Source organism: Mytilus galloprovincialis, chromosome 1 (assembly GCF_965363235.1).
Source record: "Mytilus galloprovincialis chromosome 1, xbMytGall1.hap1.1, whole genome shotgun sequence".
Taxonomy (NCBI): Eukaryota; Metazoa; Mollusca; class Bivalvia; order Mytilida; family Mytilidae; genus Mytilus; species Mytilus galloprovincialis.
Genome location: NC_134838.1, coordinates 112,703,281 through 112,723,820, shown reverse-complemented (window position 1 = coordinate 112,723,820; position 20,540 = coordinate 112,703,281). Strand labels below are relative to the sequence as shown.

General features: G+C 31.7%; 1 protein-coding gene across 1 annotated transcript; it reads right to left on the bottom strand.

Annotated features, from left to right (window-relative positions):
- Positions 1–1,101: 1,101 nt before the first annotated feature.
- LOC143055273 (membrane cofactor protein-like) lies at positions 1,102–16,399 on the bottom strand. The gene is made up of 6 exons (XM_076228442.1): positions 16,235–16,399; positions 11,114–11,308; positions 9,323–9,505; positions 4,510–4,642; positions 3,173–3,225; positions 1,102–1,324 (listed from the first exon to the last, which is right to left on the bottom strand). The coding sequence occupies exons 2-6, from the start codon at positions 11,271–11,273 to the stop codon at positions 1,275–1,277; spliced, it is 579 nt and encodes a 192-aa protein (XP_076084557.1). The 5' UTR covers positions 11,274–11,308; positions 16,235–16,399; the 3' UTR covers positions 1,102–1,274.
- Positions 16,400–20,540: the final 4,141 nt, after the last annotated feature.

The window sequence follows — 20,540 nt, the reverse complement described above, 5'->3', positions numbered from 1 at the left end:
TGAATTGGGAACTAGCACAAGTGCAATCGGGAGGTTTAGACTTGAAGTCGTCAATATCGAGATCCTGCAAAACGTGTTTGTAATTGAAAATTTTAGTTGCAATAGGTTTGGTATAGGTATAAGAAATGATTGGTACAGACTGGTCTATGAAATAAGGAGGTATTTTCGATTGAACTAATTTATGATGAAGGATATTACCTAAGTTGACGCCATCGATACCTTTGTTGGCAAAGGAAAGATTAAGGAAAGATCTTTTTTTCTTTTTCATCTTTGCCAATGCGGACTGGCTTGAAAAGTCTGTGACTTGCAATATCCGAAATTATAGCTGTAATTTTGTATAGGTTTGAATGAGGGTTTGTAACAGTGGATTCCAAACATAAATTGAACAGAGAATGAAGTTTTAAAAGGGGTAATGCATAAAGTTTCGTGCGAATGTGATGAATACCTAACGGCTTTTGTATAAATGGCAGCAAGTCATTAATAGATACATCATGCAGAGAAGGTGATGTATAATGACGATGACCATGACTGCGTCTAGGCCGAGGAGTCAAGTTGAAAATATTCATCACATTCACCGAGTTACACGAATTTTCTCAAAAACGTATTTCTCAATTTTGGATTGATATCATTGTCTTGCATGCTTATATGATATCTTGAATTATGTCTTTAACTTAATTCAAGATATCATATAAGCATGCAATTTGATATCTTGAATTATGTCTTTAACTTTTAAACAAAAATATCAAGTTAGTAAATAGCTGTTAGAATGACAAAAAAAAATCAGTGAATACCAGTAATCACTGAAACAACCAGTAAATACATATAATTACTAAATTGACTAGTAATTACAGGTATTCACTGATATGTTAAGTAATTACGTGTAATTCCTAATTTCGCCTATTTACTATAACAGATACACCATTGAACAAGGTTAGAAAAACTATGTCAATAATATCACTTTCACCTTAATTTATGTATTTCTATCAAGCCGGATATGATATTTATCGTACAATTTTTCAAAAGTCACATGGGGCACTTTTCAATAAAACAATTGAGTATGCTATCTGAGTGACACCAGGTCAATCACGAGACAAACAAAAATAATTGACATTTTTTTTCATACATAACTATACAAAACGTCATTGATTACATGTATTTTTACTCTTATTGATATTCTTAACAAGTATCAAAATATTTAAAACAGATGCTTTTCGTGTTCCATGGTAGAGCAAACACTATAAAGTGAATTTATGACCATTTTACGGATACAATCTTCATGTCAATTCACTGTACGTTTCCTCGTTGTTTGATCTTTGTCTTGCCACTGAAAATTGATGAAATAACTGTATATAACAACTATTGACTGTCGCACTAAGTAACATATATAAATAAAGACTTTACTGATTTAGTATGTTAGTTTGTAATTGGAAATTTCACAAAAAGGAAATGTAACACTTAAATCAACGCTATAGTTAATGTTAAAATTACGATTCGGTCCCAGTGCTTAAAACATATCGATCCTTATTGGGATGATTTGGCATACATAAATAAAATCCAAAAATAAGTAAGAAATGAACGAGGTGGTTAAATATGATATATTCTTGTGATTAAGATTGTGACATGGTGTTGATTGCTGTATCCCTATTCTTAAATTTTTACCTATTATGTTTGTTTGTTTTATTCACCGATCGTTTTCAATATAATTGAATTTGATCCGACTGTTAAACAAATGAGAGGTTTAGTATACAATCAGGTTCAATCCATCATGTTCTATCATGTATTAAAATGCCTGTATCAAGTCAGGAATATGATAGTTGTTTTTCATTTGTTTGACGTGTTTGTGATTTTGCCACTTAATAACAGATTTTCCGTTTTGAATTTTCCTCGAAGTTCAGTATTTTTTGCGATTTCAGTTTTTACATATGTGTCATACTGATTGAATGGCAAAGAACTATTCCAAGATAATGACGTGTGTCAACAACTGTTATAACCGTCCCTGGATAAGTGTTACAGAGAGTTCATTGTCGATTCAAAAGAGACTAGAAATATGAAAATTTATACTCAAATTGTACAAGCTACTATGACTATTCTAATTCTCTCTATATACATGTAAAACTTAATTTACGTTAACGGGTTTTCTAATATGCTAGTATTTAGAATTTATCGTGCGCTTTTAAAACATCTGTTGAAAAAAACCAAAGCATTTTCTAAATGAGTGGAATTTTTAAGCTCTTAAGCTTGCGATCCAAGAATATTGTCCCTTGGTAACTGTTCCAGCTAAACAATGAATTATATTTATCAATTCCAGTAAAAATAAAAACATAAAACAAAGACAACTGCAAAGTGAGAGAGCATTTGACACATCTCTGGAGTGGCAACTCTTAAATACTTTTTGTTTATTAACATGTTATAGCATGTATCACTTTATATCCTATATTTGAGGTGTATTAATTGAACGTCATGTATTCTACTGTATGTTGTGAATATTATATTTAAAGCTTGTCAATTTATTTCAATATCGATGAGACTATTAAGATATAAGACAGACCTTGATTCGGTGCACGTGATATCCTTAATCTCAAATTCACCGTGTGTATGATATTCAAACAATGTCAGAAATGCGGAAGGGTTAGCGAAATATAAACAATATATCTGAGGGTGAAATTAAAGCAAATAGAGTATAGAAAAAAATGTTGCCAGTAAGGACAAGAAGTATTCATTAGCTTTCAAACATGTGTTCTTATCAAAAAGGGAACTTAGGTATCAACAACATTTTAGTTAGATGAATGAATTTCAACACAGTCACCTTCGTTGTATTAGCTGCTGGAATTAATGTTATTCTTCGCAAATGAGTTTTTTTCATGTCCTGATTCTATGCAGTATAAGTTTTCCTCATGTTGAAGGCCCGTAGTGACCAATAATTCAGCTTTATTCGATATTGTCATATAATTTTATGAATATTTCGTTACACATACAAGCCCACATTTGATAATTGATAAGCAATAAGTAGTTCGTTGTTTGTCTGTCTTGTTGATAACAGTCTTATTGATCCTTTTAATAATTATCTTCTTTGCATATATTTGAAACAAGGGTGAAAATGATTAATTCTGCAAATGATGAATGAATTCGAAACCGGTAAAAACGTCATTGAAATGAAGGTGATTAAACGTACCCGTGTTAAACTGCATATCTTCATACACTGCAGCAGGTTTTCCCACTCGTTTCCTTTGATTAGAAAAAAACACAAAATGATTCTATATACTACTACTTAGTATGCTAATCAGACTTTGTAAAATGTTACCATTGTCTACGTAGAAAGTCGATGAATCAGGATTATGTCTAATAACGTCCCGTCCTTTTCCTAAACAGTTCATCGTAAGGTACTAATACCTTGTTGAACAATATTCTGTATCAACTTCACAAATAGTTCACGATGGTTTTGAGGTATATATTCTGGGTACTGACGTTGTTAACATCTAAATAATGTGTTGTAGTATCGTTAATTTAACAAATATAACCGTTTAACTGTTAAGTAAGTTTAGGGTGATATCCAGTTGACGTTGCTCTGTATTTATACAACATCACGTCATTGTGTTATTGTACTATTGTAAATTTTTGTATTATTGTTTTTCAGTTTTGAAACAAAAGATATCAACAATAAAATACTTTATAAAATTTTAGTAGATAAAAAATATGCAAAGCTAATCGATATCAACATTTGGACAAGATACTTAAAATTAGAATACGTACTACATATGTCATTTGTATACGATTTTATATATAAAATTCTAATGAAAAATAAGTTGAAAATTTTCAGATGGAAACTGCTTAAGTATATTATTCCTACAAAGCATCTACTATTGAAATGGAAAATATCTGAGAACGATAAGGCCATTTTTAACGTTACGTTTTTTGTACCACATTTATATTTACGACACACATTTTTATAAAGCTGAATAATCGATAGACAAATTAAGACCTTAATATTCCATGAGGTATTTAAGTAATTTAAAATCGTTAACTAAGCGACTTTTTCAATATTCGCCGCTCCTCTTATATTGTAACACCAATGGTGACCAAGCACATTCAAAACCACGCGTGATAATGACAATGATTCACGTCCGGTAGCAAAATCAAATACATGTTAAGAACGAAAGCATACAATCATTTTATGATATCAATACCTCTATGATTTATACGAAACCAATACGCTAATCTGGATTTTTCAAGTACTAACGCACACTGTAACGGTCCACACTACTTTCATCAAAATATCATTTCAGATACTATCTAAAGATGACCAGATTTTGAGGGGGAAAGTGTGCGTGTAAAATTTGTTCAAAAACCAAATTTTTGTTTTTATTTTGAAAAAAAAATTGTTATCATTAACATTTCCTAGATTAACTTGTACAACTTTTGGTGAATATTGTCTAATGAATTTGCAAGGGTGACTTGTACTATTTGTTATCATTATTTAGTGTCTTCTGCACGATGCAATAACCATATTACCTATAATAAAAGCACGTTGCGACGTGTACTCCTGTAGATATTGAAACTATTGCTGCTAAACTCCCTCCATAAAATCCATAGGATATACATTTGCCTCTGTTTTCCATTGAATCTTTATGAAATTGTGAGTTTTCTACACAAAAGAACGCAAACTATGTTTATATGTTTATCTTACCTTCTATACATCTCAAAGAATATGATTGGTTAAAAACAACCGCATGGAGACCGTACGTGTGTATATTTCATGTGAAGTTAGTAGGCGTGGATTATTTCAATACATATATACATGGTTAGTGGTGATGTTACGGCCCTTTGTAAATTAAACACCGAATTGAGGAAACGTTTGAACGGTTTGAAATTATGAACGATTGAAATAAATGTAGAAAACTCATCAAAAACTTAAAAGTTGCTATAGTTGGACTTTTTTTAGTATAAACCATAGGAAGTAGGTACAGAACATTGATCACTAGTCTCAATTCCACATGTTAAAATAGTCGGTAAGATAATTTGGATACACAGTTTTTAAATGACCTAAGCCGATATACATGTGTCACTTTTCACATTATGTCACTAATAATTTGTCCGTTTATGCGTACATGTACGTAAAACTGGATTTGCAGGAAAAGATTTCTCTTTTTATTTAGTAAAATTGACCAGGTCAAATTTAATTCGCTGAATTCATTAGAATGTTCCGAGATAATTTGGGGAAAACGCATACTTAAACATGTTATTAATTTTGAGCTCACATTACGTGTTTCTAGAGAATATCTTAATGTCAAGGATGTGTCTCAATCAGAATATCAAACAATTCTGAATAAATTACAACTATGTGAACGTGTAGACATGTTTAAGTGTAGGTTATATGTTTCTTATAGGTCGCAGTCACACTAGATCACGACCACACTACGATTTCTGAAAAAAAAACTGGCAAATGTTGACTATCGAAGTGCGATCGTGCAGATCGTAGTAAGGTCGTGGTACGCTCGTTGTTAGGTATTTTGATCGTGATGAACGTGGCCAAATTTGAACATGTACAGAACTATCATGGTGCAGTCGTGGCGAAATTATGTGGCACTGGAAGCTTAAGGAGAGCACAGTAATGTCGTAGTAATATCGCAAAGGTCGCTGTACCATCGTAGCGAGAGCGTGATTCTAGTCGGAGATATAAGGCTCCGTAAAGCGACCCTCCTACGACCATCACGTTCTCTCCGTGACAAAACACCGTTAATATAACGACTTTACTACTTTCACATTACGCTGCTCTAGACCATAAAACGATTCTAGCACGCTCATGCCGTCCTCGCCACGCTTGTCTTACGTGCTGACTACATGAATACTACGACCATTTCGAGTTCTAGCTATGATCATTGTCATTGTCACATAAAATATATTAAAGCTCTCCAGGTTTTGTTTGTCTGTATTTTGGACCTCATGTTCCTAATTTCATACAGCTCAACCAAGCATATATGTTTGACACATCTGTATCATTCCCATCATTGTTCAATAAACTATCGTCATTTTATCCTAATTGATCAGCAATACATTAGGATTCAGGTTGGATTGGTTGATCCGGCATCTCTACTGGATTAGGATTCGTATCACCGGCCTCTCTGACTTTTCCCCTACTCCCACGAGTTTTGGTAGATTTTGGTGGCATTTTCGTAAATTTTACGTATAAAGTCAATAAGAAGGAATGGAACAGTATTTATATGAAACATGATGTTGACGTTACTGCTGAGAACGTAGTTACATCGAGATTATGAACGTTACAAGATCGTATAATGATCGTGGTAAGAGCTTGTTATAATCGCAAAAGAAACGTGATAAGATCGTGTTGCAATCGAATAAATCGTGGTATTGTCGTAGTTAGAACGTGATGAGCATAGTAAGATCGTGATAATCGTAGTGAGGTCGCAGAATAAGCATGGTGAGAACTTGGTATAATCGGAGCGTGGTCATTGTAGAGGCGTGCCAAGGACGTAGTAGCATCGTAAAAAATACGAAAATCTACTTTTGCATGCTGCTCATACCGCGAACTCACTACGATCTGAACTTATTTTAGATCGCGATTAGCGTGGTGTGATCGTGGTCTAGTGTGACTGGGGCATTACATCCCGGCCGTAACCACAATAAGTTGTTTTGATCGATATCTTATAAGTAACTAGTTGTTTTTGTGTTAGATTACAATACAGAAATTTTAATACAAATATGTTTGACTGCACATGTGTTTCTGCTTTTTTAGAAATAAGTAATGCAAATTAACATAAAAGCTATAATATTCCAGAGTTTGAACATATATAGAAACTAGTTGAATTGTACAAAACGCGGCTAAACAGGGCAGTGTCAAAAGTAAGAGTTAAAGTGAGCAAATACAAAAAAATATTAAATATTTAGGTATAAGGCGAAATTGCTGATACATATGTTATATGGATAAATCAGTTCCATAAGAAATGATATAAGAGGGACGAAAGATACCAAAGGGACAGAAAAACTCATAAATCTAAAACAAACTGACAACGCCATGGCTAAAAATGAAAAAAGACAAACAGACAAACAATAGTACACATGACACAAAATAGAAAACAAAAGAATAAACAACACGAAGGCCACCAAAAACTAGGGGTGATCTCTGATGTTCCGGAAGGGAGTAAAAACTGATACATTTTAATATCTTTTGAAAAAAAATATCCTTTTTTGAAAATGACCGAAATTTATTAAAGTATAAGATATGCTGCGAAGAAAATAGAAAGTAATCATTATATTTGTAACCAATATTACCTATACATGTACACTGTGGTATGGAATTCCAGGATCCACTAGAATTACAATGGAGCCGATCAGAATTTCAATGTTCAATTAACATGTTCTCGGATTAATTTGCACTTCTCGTAAGTGCAAATTGGAACCACATTTTTTTTAAGGTAGAATTATCAAACTTGGCAATAATATACCTGTACCCATAGGTAAAGCAAATTAAAACAAAAAAATGATATGTCTCGCCCCGTTCGGCAGTACGAGTGAAATTAGTGTCAATATCCCATAGGATATTTTTTTTCCCTTAGGATTTTTAAAACTCCTACAGGATATTTAGAAATCCTATAGGGTAAAGTCATAATCCCATAGGATATTTTTAATATCCTATAGGATTTTAATATCCTATGGGATTTATAATCCCTTAGGAATATAAATATATCCTATAGGATAATTTTTCTCCCTTAGGAGGAAAAAAATCCCTTAGGAAAAAAAAAGCAAATCCTACAGGATATTTTTTTTCCTATAGGATATTCTGACTATAAAAGAATCTTATTACATAACCAGATTCACATGTTATGGTCAAAGCTTCGGGATATCGATATTTGTTTGTCTGGTTTGGTAGTAAAGCTTTGTAAATATATGGCAAATGAGGACATGGAACACTTAATAAAATTAAAAATTTGTTTTTTTACCAACAAAACACAATCAGAAGTATTTTTGAATGTCGTTTTTTATCAAAGAAATGTAGGTTGGTGTCGTGACCTCATGCATATAAATATCTTATCTCCATTTTTCAACTATATACTGTGAAAGTAATTTTATTCGTGGTGGTACTAAATTTCGTATTTTTCGTGGATGACTTTATCCACGAATTTAAGTGCCCAACGGTAAAAAAAAGGCATTATCCAAATCAAGACATGGAAGGATCCCCATGTAGGTTTGACTACTGATTATATGATCTAGAGAATATATTAATCTGAGAATACTGTAAACTGCAACCGCATGTAGGATTATACCCATTTAATCTTTAATAACATAAACTGTACAATTTTGGTCTTTTAGTTCTCATAAAATAATTTTGATCGATGAAAGTCAGATTTCCGGTATTGATATGCTAGCATGATAAAGTGTTCATTTTATATCCTCATAGTTCTTGTACACATGGGAAATAATAATTTCATGCCGGGCTTGATTTTGATAAGAATTATTTGACCATTCAAGATACGTTTAAAGCATTTGTTTATGTTACTGTTTCTTTAGGTGACATGTTTATGGCCTAATAAAAACATTTGAGTGACTTTAATCTGTTAATAACTTTATCATGGGTTAATTCGTTTTATCATTACGATTTACACGGGTCAATGTTTACTCTGTAATTTCCTTCAATCAAGACTATTTGTAACTTTCGTTTCTAAAGGCATTAATTTTTTATTTTTTTATTTTATAAAACTAAAATCCACGAATTAAAAAACCCACGAACAAGTCAATATTGCTAAAACCACGAAAATTGATACCCACGAATTAAAGTACTTTCACGGTAGTAGTAGTAGGAAATACAATACAATCAATTGCTCTTTGGTTTTTTAACTTCGAATTGATGTATGAGAAACGTCTCCATAATGAACGGAATTAACACAAAATTATTCCCATTGCTGAACCATCGCTGCCCGAGTAATGCAGACCATTCATATAAATAAAGAGAAAGGAAGGGCCAAAAAGCTAGACGAGTGCGGGAGTTTCTCGCTACATTTAAGACCCATTGGTGGCCTTCGGTTGTTGTCTGGTTTCTTGGCGGGTTATTGTCGCTTTGACACATTCTCCATTTCCTTTCTCAATTTTATTAGAATGATCAACATATTGTATTCAGCTATAGATCGATGCGTATAAAGACCGGATCGTTTTGATAAATGAACAGGAGGACAGAAGCAAGAAAAAATTAAAATTTCAAAATAACTATACATCAGAACATCAAATTAAATACATAACTCTATTTTGCAGCCAGTATATGGAATGAAATTTATTTAACCTTCCAGTATTGAAAGCTAACGTATATGCATACCTGCACAATTTGGTTGTTTTTTATTCCATGTTCCATCACTTTGACAGGTAACCATGGTATTTGCTGGTGACAACTCATATCCATCATTACATTTGATTGTTACATTGTCTCTGTATGAATATTTCATTTGTACTGGTTCCAACTTTTGATGAGGCACTTGTCTCAAAGCATGACAAGTTACAACTGTCAGGAGAAACATATAACCATATTTGGTTTTAGCGTCCTTACATTTCTAAGAACCGAGACAATAGTTATTGAATGAGAGCGTATACTGATTAGATACTTTATATCGTGGTCTTTACATATTTATTCAAATGATAAAACATAAGGAAAATCTTTTTGTATGAATATTTGAAATAATTTTGAAAAGTTGTAGATTATCATATGCTTGTTTCATAAAAAATAGAATAGCTGACTAAAATTCAATTATCTTGTCTCAGGGATAAATCCTACTTTGTAATAATCACTCTGATTCAAACAAACAAAAATCTGAAACTGACATTATCAGGATGCTTAAGTTCTTGATTGAAAGCATATTTTTTGTGTTTGGAGTACGTGTTTTTTCAACCAATAATCGGCATTTCCATTGGAACTTATTGTGCTCCTCTTCTTATCGACTTGTTCCTTTATTCTGATGAGGCTGACTTCATACAGGAACTTCTTTAGAGGAAAGAAAAGAAGTTATCAGTATTCCACAACTTTACTTTCCGCTATATAAATAATGTTCTCTCACAAAATTATTCAAAATTTTGTGATTTGGCCTATATTGAATGCATCTTTCCATTCGAACTTGAGATAAAGGATACAACAGATACAGTAATGCCTGCCTAGATTGATTTACATCTAGAAAATAACAATGGACAATAATTTACGACAAAAGAGATGATTTTTAGCTTCCCAATTGTGAGTTTTTCATTTCTATGTAGCAACATTCCAGCGGCGCCTGCATACGGAATGCATATCTCCAAATTGATACGGTATTCCTATTTGAAATTCCTATCAATACTTTGATAGAGAGTTGCTTCTCACAAAAAAAAAATTTAAACCAAGAGTTACAAATGACAAATTGCAATCATCCATTCGTAAATTTACGTTTACACTCTGGAGTTGGTTGACTGTTGTGGAATATTCGTTTTACAGATGATAGCGGATGTGTTCCTAATGTCATAATGTCGTAACTACAATCCTGTCCCCTTTTCTCGAATGTAACCTACCAAATTGGAATTGTTAACGGTTTTGTACTACACGGCGGATGCCACATTAGGAACAGGATCGGCCTACCATTCCGGAGCATTAGACATCTCACCAATTCTTTTAGGTTTGTGTCACTTAGTCTTAATATGTCTATGTTGTGTTTTGTGTTCTATTGTTAGAATTTTTGTCTTTTTCATTTTTAGAAATGGCGTTGTAATTTTATTTTCCCCTCTCTCTCCTTATCGACAAGGATTGCTAGTTTTCCTGTCGAAGGTAGGCGGGATCCCTTGGTTCTCCAGGTTCCTCCTTCGAATACAAACTGGCCGCCATGCAAATCAAAGAACTTGCCATAAGCATCAGGAATCATCACTATCATTTGAAGATAATCCGGTTATTTACTAAGTGATGTACGACGGTGAGTTGGGAGGCGTTCTTGAAGGAAAGTCATTTAGAGGGAACTTATGTTGACAATGTTTACTTTTTCGTTCTGGATCGTTGATAAAACAATGACACAAATCATTGTAATAAAAACCTGTATTCGTGTCATTTTGGCAATCTCTTACTACTTATAAGATTATTATAAAACGTTATATTTACCTGAACATAAAGGCTGTTGATCACTCCAATACCCCATCAATTGGTTTTTATTGCTACGACATGTTATAAATGGAGGTCCTGATAACATATACCCATTTACACACTGGAAAGTAATAGTGTCACCATAATGATATCCAGAATGATAAATCAGTTGGTTCATGTGTTTTGTATTGCTTAATGCTGGACATGGAACGGCTATATTAAAAAAAAAGATAAATAATTTACTTATAATTGCATATGCATGTTTATTTAGGTAATTTACCTTCTCTCCGTCGTACGACAAACGATCGAAGTCAATGGTTAGTTAAGCCGTTAGGCTAATCTACTAAATACAAATAAGTCACTATGATTAACGTCAGTTGTTAGACATCAAGGACATGCAGGACTATTTGTTTGATGTCCATCCGACTAGATGCAGATGTGCAGATACCAGTTGTTAACAACATAAATTGGAAAGTAACAGATATATATTATGTTACATCCACCTTTATAAAAATAAAATGATCTTTTTATTAAGAAACTGTATTTAGCAAAATGCTATTTTTTATTAACAATATTTGATTGGCAAACTCAGCAGTACCACATAAAGCATCATTAATCTTTGACTTAATGTTGGGGAACTATTGGATCAAGTTATTCCTTCCGCTGTTGGTAACTAATTTTAGAAGGCGCTTCAAGTTGAAAGTGGCAACTGAAGTTATATATTATATATGATTATACTGTACTTTGAAGGCATTGAAGTTCATTTAAAGCGTTTCATAAATTTAATGTTATTTTTCAGCATTAATATTATCAGAGATGGCTTCGGAAGTAACCTGGAATAATTAATCGCCAACAAAATCAAGAGGCTCTCAAGAGCCTGAATCGCTCACCTGTTATATTTTTTGCTTTTCAATTTAAATTTATGAGTGAATTAAAATGCCATTTAAATGATCATTGAATCTGTCATATTTTCTTCAAAGCAAATAAATGCATTTTACCCATATGATCCATTTTAGCTATAGTGTCTATGTTTTTTGACGTACAGGGGAAAAAATACAAAATAGATACTAGATTCATTTGAGAAGATTTTTAAAGTTCAAAAACATAAAAAACATAAAGAACTTGTGTAAAATTTTCCTGAAAGGGCAATAACTTCTTAAGGATCAATTAACTATTTTGGTAAAAAAAAAACTTTTTTGTTGATCTTGCTTTGCTGAACATTTTTTATGTTTACAGTTTATCTTTATCTTCAATAACATTCAAGATAATAACCAAAAACTGCAAAAATATCCTTAAAATAACTAATTTAGTGGCAGCAACCCAAAAATTGGTTATTTGGTAAGTCTGAAAATTTCAGGGCTGATCATTTATGACCAATTGAAATTTTACCCGATGTCAGATTCGTTCTAAATGCTGTAGTTCAACCAACCATTTTTTTCTTTAAAAAATGTCCTGTACCAACTCAGGAATATGGTCATTGTTATATTATAGTTCGTTTCTGTGTGTGTTACATTTTAATGTTGTGTTTCTTTTGTGTCGTTTGTTTCCTCTTAAATTTGCGTGTGAATTCACATTATTATAAGACGTGTCACGGTACTTTTCTATCCCAAATTCATGAATCTAGTTCTGATTTCTATTTGCTATTCTCATCGGATTTTGTCTAATGCTTAGTTCGTTTCTGTGTGTGTTACATTTTAATGTTGTGTCGTCATTCTCCTCTTATATTCAATGCGTTTCCCTCGGTTTTGGTTTGTGACCCGGATTTTGTTTTTTTCTATCGATTTATGAGTTTTGAACATCGGTATACTACTGTTGTCTATATTTCTGAGACGTAAGCTAAAAACTGCGTTTGACCACTATGTTATATTTTAATCCATTGCGGCCATGTTTGTTGATGGATAAAAAATTCGGATACAATTCATAAACTAGATTCCTAAAGAAACATTCGTTTAAAGTCAAGTATTATTAGGCTCAATAGTTTCAGAGGAACATATTTTTTTAATTTTAGCAAACTTAATGAACAAATTGTGTAAAATTGTCTTTAAAGGGCAATACATTGACAATTTCGGTCATGTTAACTATTTTGTAGATCTTACTTTGCTGAACGTTATTGCTGTTTATAGTTCATATCTATCTATAACAATATTCAAGAAATCAACAAAAAAACTGCAAAATTTCCTTAAAAATAAAAATTTAGTGGCAGAAACCCCTAACAATGTGTTGTTCGATGTCAGTGCTGATAGATCTTAACCAATTGAACAAATTAACCCATTTCAGATTTGCTCTAAATGCTTTAGTGTTTTAGATAGACGCCAAAAACTGCATTTGACCCCTATGTTCTATTTTTAGCCATGGCGGCCATGTTTGTCGATGGATCAAAACTTCGGATATGTTTCATAAACTAAATATCTTTATCTTAATGAACATTTAGTTAAAGTTTGAAGGTATTTGGTCCAGTTGTTGAGAGGAGATAATTTTTTAAATAGGTTACGACGAGAGACGACAGACGACGAAATGTTGCAACAAAATGTTGTTACCTTTTACATGTATCGGGAGCACTCATTGGATGATTGGATGATATTTTCTTTAACTTCGGCATTTCAGTATTTACTTTATTGAACTAATGGTATGCTTAAGTTAATTCAGCATATGCTGAAATGAGTTAAGCATATGCTAAAATGAGTTAATCATATGCTGGAATAAGTTTAACATATTGATTCCGTGCCAAAATTTCTGTATTTGCTTAATAATTCAGCGTATGCTAAATTAATGTTAGCATTTACTCATATCAAGTAAGCATTTAACAAATTAAATAAAGTATACCCAAAATTATTACAGGATTTAATGAAATCAACGTAGCATATGCCAAATTATAAGGGTATACTTAATTCGATGTTTTTTACCCTGATTTCGTGTCATAAAAAGTGCAAATTTGGAAGAAAAAAAAAGATGTGAAACAAACTCAAGACTGCGTCTACTAGTTAACTGCAAAAACTTGTGCATATTTTTATTTGCTTAGTACTTCGAGTTTTAAATATTATTATATTGCAGCCGAAATATACGTAATATGAATAGAAAATGTATCAAATAGTTTTGTTATATACGTTTTCAAACTAAAATAGTTAATCCAAACACAACTGAACATAAAAAGAGGTTGTACTTGATTTTCTCTTTTTGATGAAATTATTGCCCATTTTTAGAATTTGTTCCTAAATAATGTCACTGTTTTTTTTTTTATTTTCTCGTTTTTAGCTTATGCACAACAAAGATACACTGTGATTAATCCTATACAACAACAAACTTCTTTTTTAGATTAATCTGTTATTTACATGTTTACTAATAAACCCAGGATCCATACCATCATTTAAGTAAAAATATACATATAATCCTAGATTATGCACCTACATTAAACTTTTAAATCAAATAGAAGCAGATATTCAGAAAATAACTTGGCATTTTTAAATTCTCTACTGCAAAGTTCTATTTCTTATCTTCAATTTTAATTTGATATCAGCCTGATGCAAATATTGAGGTTGGTGTCAGTAAATTAAAATTCAACTGATCAACATCTCCATACACCTTTAAGGTCGTACATTCTGTTAACACTATATGTTGGCATTGTACAAGGTTATACTTTTCTAAGACTGTTCAGACGTATTTAGGCTAAATACATAGGATGTTTGTTAAAAAATTGCTTATGAGATTACTCTCAACAAGATTCAAAACAACACAGAAATTAACAACTTATTAACCATTTTATTCTTAGGTACATGATTGTTTTATTGATTGTTGTAGGCTTTCAGATTTCAGTAACCATTAGTACTTCGATATCTGTACTTCGTGTATTTTGTTTTTTTGTTAGTTTTTTTCGCTTTGTATTGATCTGGCAAGTTTGCTCATTTAAACCTATTTTATAGTTTGTTCTTCCATGCTGTAATGACTGTTACACCACTTTTCCATGACAATGGGAGTGTTGGCCGTTCCGTCTGCAAACATGTGTAACATTGCCTAATTTTGTAAAGACTGTGCTTATCTAAAACCTGGAACCAGCTGTTATTCAGGGAATGTTGAATGTTGTTGTTTATCATCATGTTTGTTTTTTGAAATATTTGTTGGTGCATTTTAAAATGTAGCCATTAATGTTCTCGTTTAACATCGTTCTTTTAGGGTCCATTATAGCTTGCTGTGCTGTATGGATGTTCCTGATGATTGAAGGCCGTATAATGACATATAGTTGGTTACATCTACGTCATGTTTGGTCTCTGATGGAGAGTTGTTTCAGCGTCATACCTCATAGTAGTGATTGGGCATAATTTATGTTTTGATCATCCTTTCAGAAATTGAAATGGTTAAGGTGTACAAAAGATACAAACATTGGTATTTTTTTCTAAAGAACAATCATTTAAAAAAAAACTAAAATATCTTGTACTTACAAAGGAGGAAGTACTTTCGGGACATATTTTGTAACAGGCACTGTATATCAATTGATAAATATTGTAATGTGAACATGACGAATTTTGAAACTTACAAAATGGATTTAAAGTTTCTAATTCAAACATCACCCTTCATACGCAAATAAAAACAAATAGGACTTATCAAACAATATATAAAAAAAATGCAATCTTTATCATGTCATACAAGAATATATCTTTTTTTAAATTTGATTTGGTGCAATATTTTGTCTCTCCTTTTACCAAAGACATTTCTTGTGATTTAGAAAAAGTTTCGATAACATTTAAGCTTGTTTTTTCATACCCAATACAATGTATTTCAAGGGATTAAACTTCTGTATATTTTCATTCTGTTAAATGATAGAATATTTATCAATTTTCCATGTTGTACTAAAAAATGCATCTAAAAAATGATTTTCAAAATTTATAAAAATAACCACAGCAAGGAAAGTCTAAATAGCAATTTATAATGTCCAGCATTCTTTTTTTTTCATTTTTTCATTTGATTAAATAGATCTCTCAATCTAAACAGCTATCGTTCTTAATATTTCTTTAAAATAAATTATGCAAATATTGCAGATATTTCAATATGTCCGTCTGTCAATGTGTCAGTGTTTTAAAGTTTCAATTTACAGGTCTGGAAAATTATTGTTTCGATGCCGACATTAAACACTTAAATGAACCATACCTGTGCAATTCGGTCTTTGTGACGGCCAGACACCATTTGCATAACATTTCAAAATCAAAGGCTCTCCGTTATATCCCTCTTTACATGACAGTGTAACATTGTCGTTGTATTTAGAACTGTTTTCAGATCTTATTACTTTATCATCTACTCTTAACAGTCTACACGTTCTTGCTTAAATATAGAAGGAAGTCTGCGTTATTGCTTTTTGTTAATTAAACATTGAAAGAGTCAATTTCATTTGAAAATTGTGTCCTTGTTACTTCACCATCCTTCATCGAGGACAAAGAAAATGTATTATCCAGTTACGTCATGATCGGTATATATAACACTCATAAATGTAGTTTGTCAAACTGTATATATATGTAGGACTCAAATCTATGGCGGGTTCCAAATCTATGGCAGATTCCTAATCTATGGCAAATGTGACGTTATAAACGCCTATGGCTGATTTTTGTTTTCTCCAAATCTATGGCAGATCTTTTTCATAACGTCACAATTGAATAACGCCATATTACATCGTCGCTGCCAAATACGACGGAACCGATGGATTTGAACACCATTTCAGATGGATTATTTCACTTGACATCATTTTGCAGATGGTTTAAAGGAAGATGTGGCCGTTTATTCGAAAGAGGGACAAAGTGTGCTATACCGACCGAAGACCGCGATGAATAAGGACATCGATGGTTTTCAGTACCGGAAATTTTATAAAAGGATTTATAAAAAATATTTTACGTCTGGCAAAGTTTATAAACTGAAAGATCAAATTACCTAATACCAATTTGATTAGAATTGTCATCAAATAAAAACAATAATTAACTACAAAATAACATTATGTGAAAATTCAAACTGTTCATTTTAGTCGTCTTCTTTTTATATAAAAACCTGCCTTCTTGTTTGTTAAGGGACTTCAACTAGTTCGTTTAATGAATGGGCTAAACAGGTACTATGCATAAAAAATGATTATTTTTACCGGGCGCATCATTTAAATATTTCAGTCTGTATTAGGATTTATGAATTCATCATTTTACAATGTATGAAATGTTTTGATTGACCATTATGGAAAGTTTATTTCACAAATGTTTATAGACATGCTCCCGTTGTCGTTTTTTAATCTTGTTAATGACAAGTCACTGGTCGTATATATACTGCATTGTTTCCCATTTGCACAAAATTTACCATAGGTTTAGAAACAACAAAAATCCGCCTTAGATTAGGAAATTACAAAATTTGCCATAGATTAGGGTTTTAAAAAATCTGCCATAGATTTGGGATGGCATTACGTCATATTTACCATAGATAAGGAATCTGCCATAGATTTGGAACCCACCATAGATTTGAGTCCTACATATATACAAAACTATTGTGTGCAGTTCACTGTACTCCAATATCAACGGCATCATAGACTAACTAATAAGCTAAAATCATTTCAATTCATGCAAGATAGTTTTTGCATTTCGTAGGTAATATTACTGGTATTTGAAAGTACGAATTATAGTGTGTTGTTTTTTTTTTCTCTTTATAACGGAATATATCATAGCTGCAAAGTGAAACTTCCACTTTTCATAATAATGATGTTTTTATGATTCATATTCATACTACAAAAAAATAATCAAAAGTGATCACAAAACGACAAAGAAACAAAAGAAATTATATTCAAAATTGAATCACGCACACGTTGTCATATTTTTCGAATAGGCATTTCATTTTTGTAATGAAAATAGAAACCTTAAAGTACAACAAAAAAAAACGACAATGTAACACACAGAAGCTAACTTTATAGAACACTTTTCACAAATTAAGCATTATAAACTATATTCTTATTAAATTACGTTTTTCAGTTCTTACTGTTCATATTTGATTTCTGATAGAAATGTGAAGATATGGTATGTGTGCCAATGAGTCAACTATCCATCCATGTCACAATATGTAAAAACTGAACAATTATAGGTCAAAGTACTGCATTCAATACGGAACTTTGGCTCATTTTGAACAACAAGTTATTAACAATGACTATTGTAATAACCAATCAAACAGGAAAACCAACGGTCTAACCCATATAAAAAAAACTAAAAACACAACAACTGCTGAACAACAGGTTATTGAATTATGATAGGTGCACACGAATGCAGCAGGTTAAAACGATTTAACAGGCGTATTAGTTCATTTTAAGTTGTATAAGTCCTAGTTGTAAGGTGCTACATTTCAAAACATTTAGCACATAACACTATAAAAATATGGTGCTATGTGGACGAGTAGATACTGCATTTATTTCAACGCGGGATGGGTTCCAACTTTTTAATTTCAAAAGTTCTGGGAAAAGGGGCGCTAGAATTGGCCCTTGTCATACCTTGTCCGAAGTAGTTCCAAATAGTTAATGCGAATCGGGATCGATTAACGTGTGAACGCAGCAAAGGATGTCTCAAATCGAAAACGTTACTGTAAGTATCAAGTCACAATCACTAAAATCTTAATCAACCAATTAACATCGTTTTAATTTTACACTTGGTGATATTTCATCTATATTTAAAAAACAATGATAAACATCAATTATCACGAAAGCTGGGTCACCTTATTAGTTTATTATATATAATATAGTGTTGCAGTTCAAGATTTTTGTGTACACGTATTATAACATGTTTTGTCACCGTTACATGATCAGCTCGTTATAAAAATCGTGAAAATAATAAAAAGCATTTTCTAAAATTAAAATACACTAACAAAGGTGTCGATTTTCTAGTATTTTTATTTTATTCGTTTTACATTTATAACATATATAGCAACACATTATTTACAAATTATTAAAAAAAAACAAGAGATGTTTAATATCTCATTATACGACAGTTACATCAGACTTCCGTATAGAAAACAATGCTTTAAACGTAAAACATCGAAGTTCAGATATGATATTTATCGTGTTTATGGCCATAACATAACATAGAACCGCAACACCATTTTAGACTGAGAGGCTATCCAGTTTGTGAATATTTCGAAAAAAAAAGTTAAAATTTTGAAAATGATAAGCAACACATCCTTGTATATGAAGAAATTTATTTGTAGAAAATAGTAAGAATTAAATCAATAATTTTCCTACACTCAATATCATGACCCCCCTCACAGAGTCGAATAGAAAAAAATCAGGTCACTACCACATCTAAGCTCAATGCCTCTTCTGAATATTGGAAAGACCCTAGTATGTATTGGATACATAAACTACACCACAAATCCTTATACATGTCGTGTCCTCTCGGTGGGTTTTAGCTAGTATTTACGACTATTTAATCGTTATATACTGGTAAGTAGTTACCTAATATTTATTAGAGAACTTGTTGTTAGTTTTGTAATAAAGCATATCAAAATAAAAGTATAAACTGTTTTTGAAATTTTAAAAATCCTTTGATGTTTTTGATAAACAAATTACTTTTGATGTCCTTTCAAATCGGTTGACAGTTGTTGTATCATTGTAAATATAATATTTTTCCTGTAAATAATTAGATAATCCGAATTTTACTGCGAAATTAATGTTTTCAAGGGAAATGATTTCAATCTATATTATATAGATAGCAAAACTTATGATTTCTATATCATGTATATTTGGATATTTTATTTTCACACAATAAGCTATATATCAAAATGTTCGAGAAAGGAGACGATTGTTTTCCCTTATTGTTATTTTTTCATTGTTTTAAGGTTCATTTGATACTTCAAACGGGGTGTGTTTGCATTTTGTGCTCCATGCCCGCGCCTTAAAGAGGCACAAGCTGTCAAAATCGTGTTCACCGATTTGACTAAAATTCTCATATTTGTGATTTATAAAACACTGAAATGTTTATTCAAATTACAAAAACTCTGAAATAAACAGTTAACACCACCTTTAATCGATAATAAATTTCAGAATTTCGTGTGTATTTTAGTCTAAACGCAATCTAATTAACTTTTGATATGACCACCGGAGACTACCGATTGTCGTATAACCCGATATAAACATAAAAAGAAATAAACAAAGACCACGTGCAATTGGATTTTTCTAGGTCTGTTTGATTTCATGATTTAAGTTAAATAAAAGGTTAATTACTAGTATCGTTTTTACCTGTATAAGAAAGATTTTTTCATTGATCGAATTAGTCAACGAAATAGGTCACCTTTGTTTCACTTTCAGTAATGACATTTTCTCCTTTCAATGGGAGACCACGATTTATACATGCGTAACCAATCTTTAGCTATTGGGTTAAATTAACGGTCACATTAATACGGATACATTGAGATACATTATACACTTATGTGAATAATTAATCAGCAATGTTTT

Excerpts from the sequence above, each read along its gene's own strand:
- LOC143055273 (XM_076228442.1), bottom strand. The coding sequence starts at position 11,273 with ATGAACCAACTGATTTATCATTCTGGATATCATTATGGTGACACTATT. Across the intron at positions 9,506-11,113 it reads TCAACAGCCTTTATGTTCAG|TTGTAACTTGTCATGCTTTG; the intron begins GTAAATATAACG and ends TTCTCCTGACAG. Across the intron at positions 4,643-9,322 it reads AAAACAACCAAATTGTGCAG|AAAACTCACAATTTCATAAA; the intron begins GTATGCATATAC and ends TCTTTTGTGTAG.